The 17278-nt window shown below is 47.0% G+C and overlaps 6 protein-coding genes across 7 annotated transcripts; 3 read left to right on the forward strand and 3 right to left on the reverse strand.

Annotated features, from left to right (window-relative positions):
* The first annotated feature begins 442 nt into the window (after positions 1-442).
* Positions 443-2368, forward strand: LOC117587935 (dynein assembly factor 3, axonemal homolog). The gene has a single exon (XM_034278930.1). The coding sequence runs from the start codon at positions 503-505 to the stop codon at positions 2339-2341; it is 1839 nt and encodes a 612-aa protein (XP_034134821.1). The 5' UTR covers positions 443-502; the 3' UTR covers positions 2342-2368.
* LOC117587943 (mitochondrial ribonuclease P protein 1 homolog) lies at positions 2349-4006 on the reverse strand. Its single transcript, XM_034278944.1, has 2 exons — positions 3932-4006; positions 2349-3863 (listed from the first exon to the last, which is right to left on the reverse strand). Exon 2 carries the CDS (start codon positions 3718-3720, stop codon positions 2377-2379), a length of 1344 nt encoding a protein of 447 aa, XP_034134835.1. The 5' UTR covers positions 3721-3863; positions 3932-4006; the 3' UTR covers positions 2349-2376.
* Positions 4007-4196: 190 nt separating this feature from the next.
* Positions 4197-4903, forward strand: LOC117585346 (ragulator complex protein LAMTOR2 homolog). Its single transcript, XM_034274793.1, has 3 exons — positions 4197-4349; positions 4415-4601; positions 4666-4903. The coding sequence occupies exons 1-3, from the start codon at positions 4282-4284 to the stop codon at positions 4786-4788; spliced, it is 378 nt and encodes a 125-aa protein (XP_034130684.1). The 5' UTR covers positions 4197-4281; the 3' UTR covers positions 4789-4903.
* Positions 4883-8783, reverse strand: LOC117585321 (pre-mRNA-processing factor 19). Its single transcript, XM_034274761.1, has 3 exons — positions 8627-8783; positions 7204-8557; positions 4883-5171 (listed from the first exon to the last, which is right to left on the reverse strand). Exons 1-3 carry the CDS (start codon positions 8643-8645, stop codon positions 5027-5029), a joined length of 1518 nt encoding a protein of 505 aa, XP_034130652.1. The 5' UTR covers positions 8646-8783; the 3' UTR covers positions 4883-5026.
* Positions 5104-7157, forward strand: LOC117585330. Of its 2 annotated transcripts, XM_034274780.1 has the most exons (7): positions 5104-5340; positions 5401-5477; positions 5535-5644; positions 5712-6345; positions 6413-6546; positions 6618-6858; positions 6915-7157. In XM_034274780.1, exons 1-7 carry the CDS (start codon positions 5301-5303, stop codon positions 7110-7112), a joined length of 1434 nt encoding a protein of 477 aa, XP_034130671.1. In that variant the 5' UTR covers positions 5104-5300; the 3' UTR covers positions 7113-7157. The 2 variants fall into 2 exon arrangements, with proteins under 2 accessions (XP_034130671.1, XP_034130664.1); XM_034274773.1 differs by having other exon boundaries at positions 5104-5477.
* Positions 8784-10582: 1799 nt separating the features above from the next.
* LOC117584867 (kelch domain-containing protein 10 homolog) lies at positions 10583-14684 on the reverse strand. Its single transcript, XM_034274020.1, has 3 exons — positions 13506-14684; positions 11825-12382; positions 10583-11757 (listed from the first exon to the last, which is right to left on the reverse strand). The coding sequence occupies exons 1-3, from the start codon at positions 14337-14339 to the stop codon at positions 11329-11331; spliced, it is 1821 nt and encodes a 606-aa protein (XP_034129911.1). The 5' UTR covers positions 14340-14684; the 3' UTR covers positions 10583-11328.
* Positions 14685-17278: the final 2594 nt, after the last annotated feature.

The raw sequence follows: 17278 nt of genomic DNA on the forward strand, positions 1-17278 counted from the left end.
GTGTTCTTATAGAATTTCTTCAAGGTCTCCTTCTCTTTGGAAATGCGTCGCTTATGCATCCGAGTTCCCTTTTCGCTGGACCTGCTTCTGCAGGGCTCTGCCAAAGCAAACAGCTATCTCTGAATAATGGATTTTTCTCAGCACCAACGTTCTCCACGGCTAGCAGTAAGTACCAACTGCAAATCCTCCCCTAGGCGCCAAAGGAAAAGAGTTCTTCCGCAGCACGCTGCAGCCAAGTGATATCGAAAAGCAATTTCCGCTATTACCACGGCATCGCCCTAATCCTCGCAACGGATGGAAATAAACGAGGGGCCACCAGAGATACGCTGCGTACACAGAAGCTGAATTAAACGGACAAGGCGTCGCCAGGACAACGAACACAACGAAGTAGTCACAGTAACCGAAGTCAATCGAATATAAACAGATTGAAGCCAGAACAGAAGTGGAGTGAAAGCAAGTCCCAAAAAGAAATAAACTCAATATAAATTGGATTCCAGCGAAGATGTTTTGGGGTCTCAGCTCAGCGGTTGACTTTTACGCCGAGTATGTGAAGGCGTTCAAGATCAAGGAAGAGCAGGGGGGATGCGGAGACGGAGCATCATCTCCTTCCGGAGCGCTTAATATTTTGATCTGCGGCGGTGCCGATCCGCGCCACATAATCAAGACACTGGCAAAGCGGTATACATACAAAAGCAAGCCCAAGCTGAACATATACGTGCTGGACGGGTGCGCCGAGATAGTGGCCCGAAATATGCTGCTTCTGGGTGTGGCCTTGGAGGCTCCAGAGTCCTTTAGTCTGGGGTACAAGGCCCACCTCTTCATGGACATATACGGGAACTCGTTGATGCGACCGAGCTCCCACCACTACGTGGCAGCGAAGGGCCGCACACTGCTCAAAATGGTCACTGACAAGGAGGAGCTGCAGCGCCTGGCGCCCATGCTCAGCTTGGAGGGACTCAAGTACAAGGAGCGCGACGGCCTCGAGATGGCCTTCAGCTTCTGGCAGCCTCAACCGTGGCACCAGTACAACATTGCCACCTACTGGGAGCAGCGATCGCGTGCCCTGCTGGGCACTCGCTACGACCACCGCAACGGCGCCTTTGACTGGGACCTGTGCATGACCCTAAAGGAGCGCGAGGGCCAGCAGATCTGCTCGCAGGAGTACCGCTACTGGCGGGAGTGCGGGGTGGCCTTCGTTTTCCCCGAGTACGAGCAGTGCAAGCCAAACAAGACATTCGCTGCCGGGCTGGTGCGCGACGGACGCACCTATTTGCACCGCGGCTACGTAGGTGACATCCAAACGGGCCCCTTCTGCGGCTTTGGGCTGCGCACCACAGAGGAGCGAATGCACAACTCTGCGCACGGCGAAAACGACTATCGAGCCACCGACGTGACCGAGCGCAACCTGCTCGAGCTCTTCTACGAGCTGCAGACCCAGACCGCCTATGAGCACGATTCCACACGCTCACGCCGCTACGGATCGGTTCAGTTGCTCATGACGCCCTTGCTCACCCACAACGAGTGCGATGCAGGTGAGGGGCAGGTGATCTACGATCGACCCTGGATCCAGGTGCCGGATGTGACCGTGCACTATTTGTCGCCAATGGAGATGGTGCAGCTGCAACAGGGAGCCGCACGCTGGGCGAACACCTTTGACATTGCCTTCGTTGCCTACAACTACTTCTCCTTCTTGGGCCAAGAGTTCTTCCAGACCCTGCGTGCGCAGGCCCTCTTCCTCTTGGAGACAAAGCTATTGACGGTGGAGCGCAGGGATCATGTGCAGGACTACGAGGCCAAGGCCATGGTGCTAATGAAGGAGGCTGGCTTGAAGGCTGTCATCAATTACCAGGCCATCAATGGGAAGCATATGCTGCTGAAGTACAAGAAAACTGAGGAAGCTGACACAGGCGAGGACAAGGACGAGGGCGTTAATTCTAAGGCTGAACCCGAGGCTGATGCAGACGCTTTATCTCAGACAGAGACTTATCCTGAAGTAGGTCAGATCTACCAGGCAGAAGATGGTCAGGCTGAACCCGAGGCTAAGCCCGAGGCTGATGCTGACGCTGAATCTCAGGCAGATACTTATCCTGCAGAAGGTCAGATCTACCAGGCAGAAGATGCCCAGGCCAATTACCATGCTATCAATGAGAAGCATAAGCTGCTGAAGTACAAGAAAACTGAGGAATCTGACACAGAGGAGGACAAGGACGAAGGCGATGATGCTAAGGCTGAACATGAGGCTAAGCGCGAGGGTGATGCTGACGCTGAATCTCAGGCAGATACTCATCCTGCAGAGGGTCAGATCTACCAGGCAGAGGAAGATGCCCTTGAGAGCAACTAGACTGAACCTTCTAAATTTCAATAAATGTTGTTTATTCAGTTCTCCCTTTTCTTTTTCTTCTTTCCCGCTGCCCATGTGTCCAGTTGAAACTCCATGCCCTCTTTTCGTTGACGCAGTGCCTGGGGGGGTGCGGCAAAGGCCGTGGCATGCCTGCGCTCCTCGAAGTCCAGCAGATGATCGATACGCACGTTGAGTTTTCTCGCCCGCGTCCCAAGAGCTTTTCGACTATCCTCCCTCCTTCGCTGAGAGTCCATGTCAACGACCTTTCTGCGCGGCACATGCCTCAGCGCAGAATCCCAATTACCGGTATTCTTCAGGTCCAGCATGATGTTGATCATTTGGTTGAGGGTCAGGGACTTTCCCGATCCAGAGCCCCACTGCAGGTATCGATCCAGTGGCAGGCGGGCCATGCGCAGACCAAGCCGCTTCGCCTTAGCCAGCGACAGGGGCTCGTTGTTCATCGTATCCACCATGGCGCCAACAATGTATATGTCGTCCGGGTTGTAGGTGACTAGATCCTCGCGGCAGTGCGGCGTCAGATAGACCAGACTCTGCTTATCGAAAATCTCAGTGAAGCATTGAGTGTGCACATTCATTGGAAACTCCGGATTGAGCATGGTGGGGATGTAGCGCTTCAGGCTCTGCATGCACCTTCCCTCCATCAGGGCGTTGCAGTAGTGCAGATCGAAGGGCTCGTCGTTGAGGCGGTTTTCGGCGAAGCACAGCATGAGCTGCTTCGCCGCGTAGGAGGCCTCTCGATTGTTCATGTGGGTGTCATAGGAACAGTCTAGTACCATCTTGGGGGCGAACTGCATGGCCCGCGTCAGCCGGTTGTTTTGCCAGTGGTTGATTGTTGTGTCGTAGATGCGCAGGAACATCGAGGTGTGGGCCAGGCCATAGATTATGTGGGTGTTTTCCTCCCGCTCTTTTCGCAGCTCTGCGATCCGACGCTCTGTGTCTTCGGCTCGCTCTGCTTTCTTTCGCTGGTCCGCCAACTTTTTCATATTTATCTGCCACAGAAAGGCGTAGTATTTTATGCGTGCCGATTTCGAGGGCAACGACAGCACGTGGTCCCAGTGATGGTCCTCGAAAAAGTCTAAGGCAGGCACGCGACGGCCCTCCTGATGGGCAATATCAGCCTCCAGCTGCAGCACCTTTCTCCTTTTCTCCCGATCCTCTTTGGTTTCCGCATGCCCATCGCTCATCGCTGGACTAGACTGTGCAAAGGGATTCGTAAACTTCTTGGGGGCCCCTTCACTACCGGCCAGCGGGTTTTCGCCGCCGAATGTTTTGAATGAATCCGAGACTCTCCTAGCAGGTGCAGCACATCCTTTCAGAATGTGACTCGCCAATCTCCATGGCCTTAGTGTTTTCAGCATTATTATTTTTTCAAAATTATTGCATAAATTGTTTTATAATTTCGAACAGCTGTGGTAGTTGTAGTAGCTCAGCTAGTCGACTGACGCTATTCCTCGATATTTATGTTCGGTTTAGTATGACCAACTAGCTAGGATCGTTGGCACTGAAAATATAGTTTTATCTCATTTATTAATCAAATTTCTATTAGATTTGATAATTTTAGCCACTCACTCTTAACAGATTGTATTTTTAAATCAAGTTTTAACAAATAAGAGGACGATTCTTGGAAAACTGAACTAGTTCGATCAGCGGAAAGGAACTGGAACAGCTAGATATGGTAGATTGTAAACTGGTATATATGTGGTCATTATTATGACTCTAGTATCTTCAAAACCTAATACCAAGTATTGTTTTTTCAGCGGAATATTTTTGGTATATTTTGAAAATGAGAACTTATATTTCGATATAGTTTTGAGGGTGTGACGGTATATTTGATCGATAATTCCGCGGTCACACTCTACAGCTGATGCTAATCGAAGTTTATTGTTTCTTTCTTTTTGTATTTGAACAAACTTCACAAAATGTTGAAACCCAAGGCACTCACACAAGTTCTAAGCCAGGCGAATACCGGAGGCGTCGAGAACACCCTGTAAGAGAATAGTTGTAATAGAGTAATTTAAATGCAGTCAAATAAATCAGTGTCTGTACTTGCAGTCTGCTCAGCCAGGAGGGTGCACTATTGGCCTACTCAGGCTATGGTGATAAGGATGCCCGCATTACTGCAGCCATTGCCAGCAATATATGGGCGGCGTATGAAAAACACGGACGGAATGCATTCCGTGAAGACCGATTGACCTTCGTGCTGATTGATTGCGAGACCGGTCATGTAGCCATAACACAGGCAAGCAGATCGAAAAAATCACCTGCTCTGCTTAGACTTTCTCGCTTAATCATATTTATTGCAGGTGGCTAGTGTGCTGCTATGCCTATATGCCCGGAGCCACGTTGGATTGGGCATGCTCAAGCAAAAGGCCATGTCTCTGGCCGCCTATTTGGAGAGGCCGCTTAAGATGATTTCGGCTTCTTGAAGAAGGCGAGTCCATGTCGAGTCGAGGGATACTCGTTGAATACATTTTTCTATATAAGTTTATACAGTAATGAAGAATTAGACACATGCCAATATACGTATTGTTTCAGATAGAAGAGTCAGGTTTATTTTCTGAAATATTTCTTTAACGTACACACAAAAGAGCTTAAAATACTCGTACATTTGAAAGAACTTTAGGACATAGTTATTAATATGCCGGGCTGAGCCGCAGCTGGTGCTTATTCGATGGCATACAGCTTCAGTGTGCGGTCCATGCTGGTGGATGCCAGATACTGTGCATGCTTTCCGAAGCGGACGCCGGTTGCCAGGGCCGTGTGGTCGTTGAATATCTTCAGATCCTGCCACTGCTTGCATAGGTAAACCCTAAAATGGAAAGAAAGCCGGGTATCGTCAATATAGTCGTCATGGCAGATGGTATTCCTGTGTCATAGCAACCATAAACAAGTAAACTAGTTCCCCAGAGGAAAAACAGCGCGTCACAGCACTGATGAAATGCAAAAATTTAAGAGAAAGGTTTACCGCAAATATGAAGGTAGCATTCAAGTATTCATTGTGATAATTAGGGTAGAATCCAAATTATTTTCTTTGATAGATTTCATACGCCCTCAGACCCACAAGGAGCCAGATGCCCCGAAGCCCATCAATCTGTCAATTGATGACTTCAATGCGGTATGGACATACAAAAACATGGAATGGTTTTGGTTTTTTACATGGTTTTGGTTACAGCGCGGCGAAATTGCCAATCCCCGAGCTCCATGCGTGGTGACCACCATCGATCCAGACTACATAACCGACGCCAGTGCGCAGCGATTGGCCAAAAAGTTCCGCATGAAAACGTGAGTGAATCGGAGGGGGTGTTAGAGAAAAACTAGATGCCATCGAAGAATTGAATCATTACTTTAGAGATGTTTTACTGCTGCGTGACATCACGCGGAACCGATTCATGTACTATGCCACGCAGGAGATGTTTCTGGACAGGAAACGCGAGAAGGAGCACCAGGACAGTCTGTACGAGAAGGCGGACAACTTTCACAAGTTCGCTGAAGAATCGCTCAAACAAATGGAAGCGGAGGAGTTTAAGAAAATGCTGCAGGCCCAACAGAAGCTGAAGATGCTGAAGGAGAACAAGGTGGCCGACGAGCTTAACGAGGTGACGCTCGAACACCAACGTGTGCTAATGGAGGTACAGGAAGTCTACGGCCGCTTCCAATACCTTCTCAAGCTAATCAGCTACTTTGACGACACGGTGGATGAGCTGGCAGAGGAAGGTCCGGAGAGGGATAGGCTGACCATGCCCAAGGAGATCGTCTGCATGGAGATCAGCGAACGACATCCAGCCGGCCTGGAACAGGTGCAGCAAGTGCAGAGCTATATGGAGAAAGTGGTCAGACCTTACCTTGCCAAGCGGAATCACTTGGATGCGGACGTTTGGATTCGGGGCTACGAAAGGAACCGGCTAAAGGTCTCCAACTACAACCGACGCTTCACCCAGCTGGCCCTGCTCAATCACATCGTGAGCATACTCCACGACAAAGCCGTGAGTGGAATCCTTTTTGTATTCTTTCAAGGGTGGTGCATTCTTAACATTACTATCGTGGTTCCAGCAAAAAACATTCGAGCGCAAGGTGACGGCCAACGTTTTTCTGAAGGACCCTGAGTTCCTTCAGCGTCGTGTGGCTGGTCTGCAGCAGCGAGCCACCGAGTTGTTGAGCGTCTACGAGCAAAGCTACTGCAAAGAGTGAGTGAGCTGGGCAGTCTCGGGGATCAGTTCAAATATAGTTCATTAATTTAATGAATTCTCCCTCCCAGCAAGCTGAACATAAAGCTTAACAGCATTGTGCCTGTAATCCTGAAGCATATACAGAACAAAGTGCAGCCCGAACAGAAAAAGGAGGAGCCGATGCTGGCGCTGAAGCCCGCACAGAAATCGTCGAGGCAATGGCGCACTAGGGAAGACATGCAGGCTCCTCCGGCAACCGCCAAGTCAACGTACGAGGATGAACAGGACACGACCCTGGCCAAGGTGGAGAAGATCCAATCCTATGTTATGGTAATATAAATAATCCTCAACACAAGCTAACGCTGCCTAACGATGTCTTGGAACAGGAGCTACTATCCCAGCTGGACCGCCTTGAGCCGAGTAAGCTCCGAAGCGTGGAGCAGCAGGTTCGACGCGGCATGGCTGCGGAGAAGGAAATGTCGCGACGGGCACTGGTCAAGCAGAACCGCCTACACAACTGGATGGAGCACTTTAAGAAGCATCATCGCTTGCAACTGCAGCAGCGACGCAAGAACAAGCTCTAACTCACTCACAAACTCACTCGATTTCAATATACATATATATATAGACCCAATTTAGACTGATTAATTTAGGTTCATTAGAACGAGGACTCACCTGACATCGGTTCCGGCAATGGCCAGATAGGTGCCGCTCTGGTCGAAGCACAGATCCTTGACCTCGTAGCCATCGTCCAGTTGGATTGTTTTAAAGTTCTTTAACTTGCGCAAATCCCACAGCTTCACACAGGCGTCGTCCGCTGCGGTGGCCAGGTAGTAGCCGTTCTCGGAGAAGGATATGGCCGAAATTGGACCAGTGTGGCCGGGGAAGTTCGCCACATTGCTCTGCTCCTTCAGATCCCAGATCTTGACTTGGGAATCGACAGTGCCCGTGCCGAAAATCAAGCCGTCGGGATGGAACTGGGCCGTCGTCAGACCAACCTCGGCCGTGTCTATAACCTTTGTGAGCAGCCGTCCAGTACGTATGTCCGAAAAGGCCCAGTGCTTGTCGGACGATGTGGAAAGCAAGTAGTCGCCTGTGGGATGTAGCGAGAGCCCGGTCACCGGTCCGTCATGACAGCCCAAGAGTAGCTGCGTCTGGGATGTGGGAACGTGCCAGATGCGAATATTCATGTCGGGGGAGCCGGTTATGACTGTGTCCTCGTTGGGATGGTAGATTACTTTGGTGATCTTCTTGGTGTGTCCCTTGAGGATAGCCACCACCTGCTCTGTGTCCTTGTTGAAGACGGTCGCGTTCTTGTCATTGCCGCCGGTCAGGATTTTGCTGTGGTCGGCACTATTGATGTCTAGGGCCAGGATGCCCGGCACCGAGGCCGAGTGCAGGCCAGGATGGGAGGCCACCGTGAGGAAACTCTTCACCTGATCTGGTGAGACCAGATCCTCCGGCACGGTGCGTCCGCGCTTCTTGCGCTCCTGCGTGAGCACTGTGGCCTTGTCCTGTAGCTTCTGTATCACCTCTGCATTCATGCCAGCCTGCTCCATTGGATGGGCTGCGGCACCGCCAGCCTCAGAGGCCAGTGCCGGCTGCGGAATCGTCGTCGGTGCATTCATAACACCGGCCTGGGGCTTCAGCGTGGCCAGAGCCTCGCGAGCAGCGGCCACTTCCTTGTTCAGGCGTGCAATCACGCGGCAAGCGGCGTCATGTTGATACAGGGCATGGGACAGCTCTTGTCGCGTTGTCTGCAGCTGTTGACGTTGTGTGAATGAGTGGATCATAAGGGCGTCCCACTCGTCCTGCATTGTTTTCAGAGTAGCCGGTATGCTGGTGGCACTGGGCGGCTTGGGTTTTACCAACGCCGGCGTTTTCAGTTCAATTAAGTCCTCCGACTTCAATTCCTTGCCGCTAATGGGATCGCAGCCATTCTCCAATAGATACTTCTCAATCACCCGTTTTTCGAAGACGGCTCCAGAGTGGGGAGACACGACGGGCGTCTCGGGGACTTCGTTTGTCACTGGTGGAACGGAAGACCGAAAAAGTGAGTTTCCACACAAAGTCGCTTCAGAAATATACAATTACTTACGTGCGCAAACCAATGCCATTGCAATGCGTGTTTATAAACTTCTGTGCGGCTTCTTTTTTGATATAAATAAAGTTTTTACACGTTTTTCCAAATCAAGCGCAAAAATTGTCGGCAAATGCCGCTTAGTGTGACCGCGGAATCGACCGAAATACACCTTCTTGATTTTAAAATATACCAAATTACCATATAGGTTTCAACATTTACCGACGAAAATACTGAATTGTGAACATCCTGAACTGCAAAATTCTTGCTAAACAATTTTCTGTCGAGCAAAAAGCAGGGTTGATTTCTTATCGTTTTTATAAGAAAGTCATCCCTGGTGCTGTCGCAATAATATTTTTCGTGTCTGAGTACCTCTCTCTTTTTATATTTTACCACCATACCATTGGTAATACCACTATACTATTTGGTTAGTGGTGATACAAATTCAGTATATTTTATTCTTATTATTAAGACAGTCACAGTGCAGCGCAAACATTTTCGAATAGCCACGTTACGTCGTGAGTGGCAACTCTTTGGCGCCCAGTGAGTTTTAGACATAACACTTGAACATAAAGAAACTATATAAGGAGGCCTCGTCCATAAAGCAACTTTATAGCATAAAGCAACTATATAAGGAGGCCCCGTCGGTGGCAGAGTTACTCGCTGCTTTACCCAATTCTCAGTGCTCGTTTGCTTGTCGACGCGGAAGGTTGGTTGCGGACAAATTTTTTTTTCAATATTTTTTTAATGTTTATTTTTCAGAACACATACTACTATTAAAAATTAAATTATGAAACAATTATTATGTTTTTTCACATTGCCTTCAAATGATGAATCAGCACACTCCATTGTCGTTGCCCTCACACTTACAGCGAGAGCCCTTTCACTCGCACTTTTCACTCGCACTAGTCCATAATTTTTTCCGACGAGACCTCCTTATATAGTTGCTTTATGCTATATAGTTGCTTTATGAACATGAAGAAACTATAAGGAGGTCTCGTCGGAAATACTAAGAAATTCGGGCAAGTGATAAGTGCGAGTGAAAGGGCTATCGCTTTAAGTGTGAGGGCAACGACAATGGAGTGTGCTGATTAACCATTTGAAGGCAATGTAAAAAAACATAATAATTGTTACATAATTTAATTTTTAATAGTTTGCTTCATGATAGTAGTCTGTGTATAATATAATATATAATAAACATTTTGAAAAAATTTGAAAATAAATTTTGTCCGCAACCAATATTCCGCGTCGGCAAGCAAACGAGCACTGATTGCAAGAAAAAGCAGCGAGTAACTCTGCCACCGACGAGGCCTCCTTATAGTTTCTTCATGGACCATGAATGTACTAAAACAAAGCCGAGCTGGTAAGTATTGGAGTAAAACTGTAACAATTTACATATCTCGACGTGGCGATTTCCACCTTGTAATGGCGGGTGGCCAAATAATCCCCCTCTACCCAAGAGTAGAGCGGTAACATAAAACCTCAAAAAAAATTTAAAAAGCCGAGCTGGTTTTGCGATGCAGATTAATAATAATCCCGGCCAGGATAACACTATGGCATAAGACCAGGTATAACAATTACAGTTCACCGTGCAATCTTGATGCTGTGTATCATTTCCGTTTCACTCATGATGTCATGGATAAACTAGGTCACGGACGTATTACGCAGCAAAACTGCAGAAATCTCTCTGTTCCATGCATTCAGGCTCTGCGGCGGCGTCAGCAACAGTTTTTCCAACCACCGACGTTGTAAACATTTTCTTTAGACAGAGCGCCTAATATTGTACCTGTATTTTTGGGGTGAATTTGGAATTACAAAATGCGCATGAATCCCCCCATCCCATTAACAACGATGGGATGCGGTAATGCACCCCAACAGAAACTTCGTGGAAACTAAAAACTGGGTCAACTACGCAATATCGTGATGATTTATGATTTTAGAGGTGGAGAATACGAATGCTAGGGATGGATGGTGTTGCATTAAAAATGTATTTATTAACTTAGATTCAACCAAATTTAGTCTTGGGTAAGATAATTCGAGCAAACTGATGCCTGCATTGGTACATTATATCGCAATGATGATGGATTCTCTTAAGTTATTTAAATATTACTACTGCTAAATTTATGTATGTACACTTTGACAAAAATACATCGGAGGTGCATGCCGCCCTCCTCTATATGACATTGTTTGGTGTAGCCTTCAAAACTAATTTCGTTTGGGTGCAAGTCTCTGTGCGGGTAAAGAGAAACTATTTATTGTGGTAGTGGGGTTGGGGGTGGTGGTGTGGAGTGCGCTGGACGTCCTGTAACGATTCGATCTGCTAAGCTGCTGTTTAAAATTACGTTTGCTTTGATTGTAGTTTATATCTGTATTTATGTATGTATGTTGCTGGAGTTCTTCTGGTTGTTGTTCAGCTAGCTAACTTAATTACAATCTTATTCACATGCTATACGTGTCCGTCCGCCCTTTTCTTACGAGTCTGCGAAATATCAAAATACATACATAAGTATGTATGTATGTGTACAACTATAAATGTCCTTCGTATTCGATCACAGCGCGCGCTCAATATCAAAACAAAACCTTTAAACAATAGTAACGCAAAGTTATGTTGCTATATATGTATGTAAGAGGCCAGGTGGCACGACACCAAAAAGGCTCCATTCCACGTAACTCAATTTTTTTTAAGGGGAGAAGGGACTTTTTGATTTAGTTTCAAGAAGCTAATGCGTTGTGGAGCGAGCACGCTTCGGGTGGGAGTAAAGGGAAATAAGCATGGATGGATCTGGTTCGTTCTTCTCGGTCTTCTTTCTCGCTTGAGCCGGCAGGCGATCAGTAAATGTCTTGGGTATGCCAGATTTGAGTAGCGTCTTGCGATCGTACATGTCGAGATTGTCGTTGTAGTAGGTGACGGCATCCCAGCACATTTCGCTAAGCTTTGGCACGGTCATCCACATCTTGTAAAGGCCGTTGCGCCGTCGCATCTCCTTGTCATTGTACTCTATGCCGCCGAACACGTACATGCAGCCGTTATCAGAATGTGCTGCCGAATGGAAGTACAAGGGACGTGGAAGACTTGTCTCAAGGAGGAACCACTGTTTGGTGCGCATATTCAGCTTCCAAATGTCCGAGAAGTATGTCGAAAAGTCACCCTAAGCATTGGGATAAAAAGTTGTTAGATACATATCAAGCAGAGAGCCCTGCAAGCCCTGAACGCACCTGTAAGCCACCCGTGATGAAGGCTTCGATGTCTCCATTGGTGGACTGGTGTTGCACACACGAGAAGCACTTGCGCGGCTTCGGATAGCCTTTATTGTTTCGCCCCACATCGACGATCCGTGGATCTGGGAAAGTGTCAAAGTAGTCCCAGCAGTTAGCATCCAAGTTGTAGGCAGGAATGCGCTGCAGATCGTAGACAGAGTGTGAAGTCCCGCCGCCAAGCACAAATATATGCTTTCCATCGTAGATCACCTCGTGGCGGTAGCGGCCCTCCGGATCTTCGCGCATCTCCGGTCGACTAATGTACACATTTTCCCACACTCCTGTGCGCAAGTCCAAGCGGTACACGTCGCAGGTATAGTCGAAGCCAGTCGTTCCCCCGATTGTGTACAGATAATTCTTGTGGATCACAATCCCCGGGCCGTATTGGGCCGTTGGCAGATCTCCGGTGACCTTTAGGCGATTGACGGCAGGCGTTGCCCCAACACTAGCCGTTCGATACACATAGCAATCGTTCGAACAGGACTCCCCGAATGGATAACCAGTACCTCCATGAGACTGCAAAGAAAAAGAAAACGAAAAATTGTACTCCCAAATGTACATATGTATTCTGTTTTTCCTACTTAGGAAGTGCGTACTGTTGTGCTGTGAGTGCATTTGCACGCCCCTGAAATGGTTGGCGATGCATTAAATTAGAAGATATTGAGCCAACAAAGCGAAAGCCAGCCACTGCTTATCTATTCGGGAGTGAACCGAACAGAGGCTGACCAATGTTGTCGCCCCGGATAAGCGGAAACATTCGTCTCCAGTATGTTTTGTGTGTATCGGTCATGATTCGTCATCAAATTATAGCTAATTGAGGAGTGCATGGGATGGGAAAAGGGCAGTTGCAGCCAAGAGCCAGCATAAAATGCTAAAGGCAGTTAGTCCCACTAGTCCCCCACAAAAAGCGCGCGCGCTCTCAGCTGGGATTACAGGGAGAGGGAAAGAGAGATGTGGCAGGGGAAGCAATTTTGTTTTTCATCGCGAGCTCTAGAGAGAAAAGCTGGGAAACAAGTTGTTGCATGCCGCAGCATAAACAACAACTGCGTAGTAACCAAAATGGAAAGCAAAACAACAGAAAGAGGGTTGGGACTCGCATGGCATGCGCATAGACAGGGACGGAAACAGAGGCCGAGGCGGTCTGAGAGAGAGAGACGGCAATGGCCATGGTGGCAGCTGTTGGCGCTCGGAATCGGGCGATTCCCGTTTCTTTGGGCTGACATTTCGAATGTTTAGAATGCACAAACAAAGCGGAGAGGCGGAAGAGCATCGAGGGCAGGGCAGGGCGTGGCATTGGCCCAGGCATTCATCCGTATTGCACGGAGAGCAGAGTTCTCTTTAACCCAATAATAATTTCTTTCAATAGATGTGCGGGAACTGCTGCAGTTCCTCTCTACAGGGCCCGTTATTGGACGGACTGCATAGGTGGCAGTCAGGGCAATCCCACACCCACATCCTGAACTCTCGTTTGCTATGAAAAACATTTTTTTCACTGCAATTCGCGGAACGGGGTGAACAGCGCGGGTCTAGGGGCTTTATCTAGCAGTTTCGCTTTCCTATTCACACACACACACACACACAGAACAGAGAGACAATCGTCTATTTTTGTCTTGCACCTCCCATCTCGACAAATACTCACAATCAACACGTTATTGTGAATGGTCAATGCGTTGGAGGCCAGCTCCACAGGCAAGTTGTCTGCATTCTCTGCATTCAGCTCCAGCCTCCAGAGATTGGTGGCAAAGTTGTAACTCCAGAGCTCCTGGAAGAGGAGGCAGCGACCGCGCCGAGCTGCATTGACAGCGCTCCGCGGATTGTAGCCGCCCAAGGAGTACAAATGAGAGTTGGAGGCGATGATGCGGTGGCCACTGCGAGCCAGCGGGAAGCCTCCAGCGCAATGCTTGTCCTTGTAGGCGCACTTCACCAGTCGCAGGGGCTGGAAGCTGTACTGGCGCAGTGTCTTTTGCTGCGGCTGCTGCTCCTCATCCGGGAAGAGGCACTTGCTCTGCTTGACTTTGGTGTCCCGTTCGTCTGGCTCGTCACTGGAGCTGCTCGATTCATCTGAATACATTTCCTCAAGCTCTGAGTCCGAGTCCGAATCGCCATAGTCGACATCAACATCATCGTCGTCCTCCTCGTCCTCATCATCCATGTCACTGGCCGCATCCATAGGCTCCAAAGCCCCAATAACATGGAAACGTGCCAACAAATCCGCATGTTCTCGCTCTTCCTCCTGTTGCTGGTCGACCATATTTTCTCGATCGCCTCCCTCCTCTGGCATGTCTTGCTCCTCTGGCATTTCTTGATCCATGATATTGTTGTTGTGCTCCCGATTAGATGGCAGCCCCAGGTGATGTCTGACTTTCGTGTAGATGTAGTGCAGCAGCTTGGCCACGAACAGAATATATCTCCAGGTATGACGCAGTGTGGATATAGTGATGCACTTGAGTCTGGCTGGTTGTAGCATGTGCATACCACGCTTAATTAACTGTATTATGTAATAGACAATTTTGGTCCCGCACAATTTTGGTTTTTACTTGGGATTTCAGAACGGAACGTAAAATATGTCTACTTTGTACAATTTTGGATAGTGTTGTTTTCGGGAGGGGGCCACGACCTCGCACAGCTGGTTTTGCTATACTGCTTGCTTTGTTGCTGTCATTTTGACATTCCTCGCTCTCACTCACTCGCACTCACAAACATTACACACATGTGCTGTGTGGAAAATGCACGTTTAAAATATTGAAACACAACGTTTTAAATCTATTTTGTATTGCCCTTTGATTGAGAGTGCATTGCATTCATAAAATATACGCGAATGGAAAACTACGCTTTAAAAAGATCTGCAAATCTACTATCGATAGTATCTGTGATTGCTATCGACTGGCTTGAACATCGAGTGTATAGTCTGGGGACTCCTGAAACGGATTTAAATTTAAGTTCTTTTTGGTTGAGATCTAAAATTGATCTAAATTGTTCCAAAAATTAAATAATCAAGTCTAAATAAAAATCACTAACACTAATCGCACATTACATTCTAATTATATATGTAGTCTTGGTTAACGGTTAATGGTGGGTATTCTGGTGGGATAGCCCAAGCAGACCGCGATCTCTCTCAATTTTCCTCGCACATGTCATTAGAGATTTGGAAAAACCATATGAAACGAGAAGGGACGTGTGAGACGCTTCTTACGCGTCACAGCTTTTATACCCTGTACTCAGAAAAACATCTCTACCTTAAAGGTTATTTACATATTTTACATTTTACATTTTATATTTGTTTTTCATCTTTCGTCAACATCTAAATCACTTCGCACTCCAACACGCTCCTTTAGCTCACCCCCTCCCCTAAAACCGCATACTGCAGAGGCAGAGGCCGCACACTGCACACTTTAAATTCTTAAAAAATTAGTCAGAATATGTCCTTGAGGAAAACCAATGTAGATTTTGTCGAGCAGTGTAATTACACTATTAATTACAATTATAATTTGACGAATTTCAAGCAATTAAAGTTGAGATAAATAATCAACATAATTCAATACATTATCTTCAAGAACACGGCGCAAAAGCCAAACAATAGGCATATAAAATGATTGACCAGAACCTTGCAAGCCACCTCATGACCTCCCACAATACCAGCAATGTCCTGGGCACTGATGCGCATACGTGTAAAACAGTGTTGTTTCCTCAAATCTGGATGAAAATTAGTTCGAAATATTTCCGCATCAACCTGCTGGTGGTTCGGATTCTGGAGCGATCCTGATCATCGCCGATCATGATCCATGATCCATTTCTTGTAATCGTGCATCGGTGATTAAGTTATCCTGGTAAACGCGCCCAATTGCCTTATGTCGTAGTGATGGCACCCACATTATCGATACAAGCTTTCTTTATATTATATGATGGTTTACTGCGTATTTTTCTTATCCTATTTTCAAATATCATATGTTCTTCATTAGAACTATCGTATGACATTTTTGCAGAACAATGGTGGAACCGAACCCAGCTTTGGGGGTTCGCGATGGAGTAAAAATGTACTGAAAGAATTAGCAATATAAAAGAGCCAGATGTAGTGGTTTCACTCTTTTTATACCCGGTACTCGAAGAGTAAATAGGGTATTTTGTATTTGTTCGGAATATCGGTTGTTTGTAGGGCACAGAAGGGAACGTTTCCGACCCTATAAAGTATATTGTATTATATATTGTTCTCAGAGACTATAAGAGCTAGAGCCACCAAATTTTGGCTCCGGACTGCTGTATGCTCCCACTGAAATCAGTGTATTTAAAAACGTATCCCACCAAGAGCGAAAACCTACCAAAGCTACAATTTAGAAGATAAAAGAAAAACGCCATTCCGTAGGGAAGGAACACATATATTAGAACACCAAATTGGGATACGATTGGATCATTATGATAGCCAGAATGAATAAATTAATTTGCAGTGGCTAAACCCACCAAGTCCCGCAGCTTCTGCCTCTGCCGTGACTCTGCAATGTGTGGCTCTATGGAAGGGGGCGAGCTAAAGACAGATGAAGAAAACAATTTTACAAAAAACCGTAATTGTTAGTTTTAATTAAAACTATGGGGGCTTGCAATCGAGTGATGCGAGTCTGCAGAGGGCTTGGCCCCTAGTTAAATAATATTTATACAAATCTTACTTTTGCTTCTTTTAAATATGTATGGTACTGCCCTTATGGTGGCAATCATTAAATTAAGATCGTCGGCCGGTAGGTTCCTCAATGAGGTCAGCGCCTGAGCGACAAGAGACTGGTCTCCAGCGTTTGGGCTCTTGGGCCTCCGCATTGACGTTCACTTCAGCCGCGGCCAAGTTGGCGGTCCCACCGTTGACGGCCCGGTTGTGGGCATCCGCTGTCCGTGCTGGCTGAAAAGCTGACCCGGAACGGTCCTTCGCTCCTAGGGCACGGGTGTTGAGCTCCTGTTGCAGCTGTTGAGCTCCTCCCTCTTGCAGCCTCCTGGCGATGTGCGGACTATCACTTATCACTTAAAACTTCCTTGGTATCGGTTTTTTCCATTTTTAGAGTCGCCTAGTAGTCCCTTTAAGAAGGCTTTCAAAAAATCTTTAATCAGATTAATCTTTAATCGACATTTTATCCCCTTAGTAAATCCGTTAAATGTTTGATGATTCTGTAATGTGTGGTAGGTCGCAAATGTATTACTTCCACGTAGTTGCTATGTAAGATAAAAAGATAAATTTTTTTTCAACTTTAATATATAAAGCACAGTCTTTAACAATTTTTAATTTTAAAAGGTTTAATTGCAGAGAGTTGATTCAGTAATCGGTTAAAATTATAATATATGGGTAAATGTTTTAAATAAAACATGAAAATCAATTTTCACATTTCACATTTGGAAATGTGAACTGGAACTTTGTAAAATATATTGTATTGTTTT

The sequence above is a fragment of the Drosophila guanche genome, unplaced genomic scaffold (genome assembly GCF_900245975.1).
Source record: "Drosophila guanche unplaced genomic scaffold, DGUA_6, whole genome shotgun sequence".
Lineage (NCBI taxonomy): Eukaryota > Metazoa > Arthropoda > Insecta > Diptera > Drosophilidae > Drosophila > Drosophila guanche.

Bases quoted from the DNA above. Each gene is read 5' to 3' on its own strand.
- LOC117587935 (XM_034278930.1), top strand. From the start codon at position 503: ATGTTTTGGGGTCTCAGCTCAGCGGTTGACTTTTACGCCGAGTATGTG.
- LOC117587943 (XM_034278944.1), bottom strand. From the start codon at position 3,720: ATGCTGAAAACACTAAGGCCATGGAGATTGGCGAGTCACATTCTGAAA.
- LOC117585346 (XM_034274793.1), top strand. From the start codon at position 4,282: ATGTTGAAACCCAAGGCACTCACACAAGTTCTAAGCCAGGCGAATACC. The intron at 4,350-4,414 runs GTAAGAGAATAG...CTGTACTTGCAG, and splicing joins GGAGGCGTCGAGAACACCCT to TCTGCTCAGCCAGGAGGGTG. The intron at 4,602-4,665 runs GCAAGCAGATCG...TATTTATTGCAG, and splicing joins GTCATGTAGCCATAACACAG to GTGGCTAGTGTGCTGCTATG.
- LOC117585330 (XM_034274773.1), top strand. From the start codon at position 5,301: ATGCAAAAATTTAAGAGAAAGGTTTACCGCAAATATGAAGGTAGCATT. The intron at 5,645-5,711 runs GTGAGTGAATCG...TCATTACTTTAG, and splicing joins AAAAAGTTCCGCATGAAAAC to AGATGTTTTACTGCTGCGTG. The intron at 6,547-6,617 runs GTGAGTGAGCTG...TCTCCCTCCCAG, and splicing joins GAGCAAAGCTACTGCAAAGA to CAAGCTGAACATAAAGCTTA.
- LOC117585321 (XM_034274761.1), bottom strand. The intron at 5,172-7,203 runs GTGAGTCCTCGT...TTTCCATTTTAG, and splicing joins ATTGCCGGAACCGATGTCAG to GGTTTACCTATGCAAGCAGT.
- LOC117584867 (XM_034274020.1), bottom strand. From the start codon at position 14,339: ATGCACATGCTACAACCAGCCAGACTCAAGTGCATCACTATATCCACA. The intron at 12,383-13,505 runs GTGAGTATTTGT...TTTTCTTTGCAG, and splicing joins TTCACAATAACGTGTTGATT to TCTCATGGAGGTACTGGTTA. The intron at 11,758-11,824 runs GTGCGTTCAGGG...CCCAATGCTTAG, and splicing joins TCATCACGGGTGGCTTACAG to GGTGACTTTTCGACATACTT.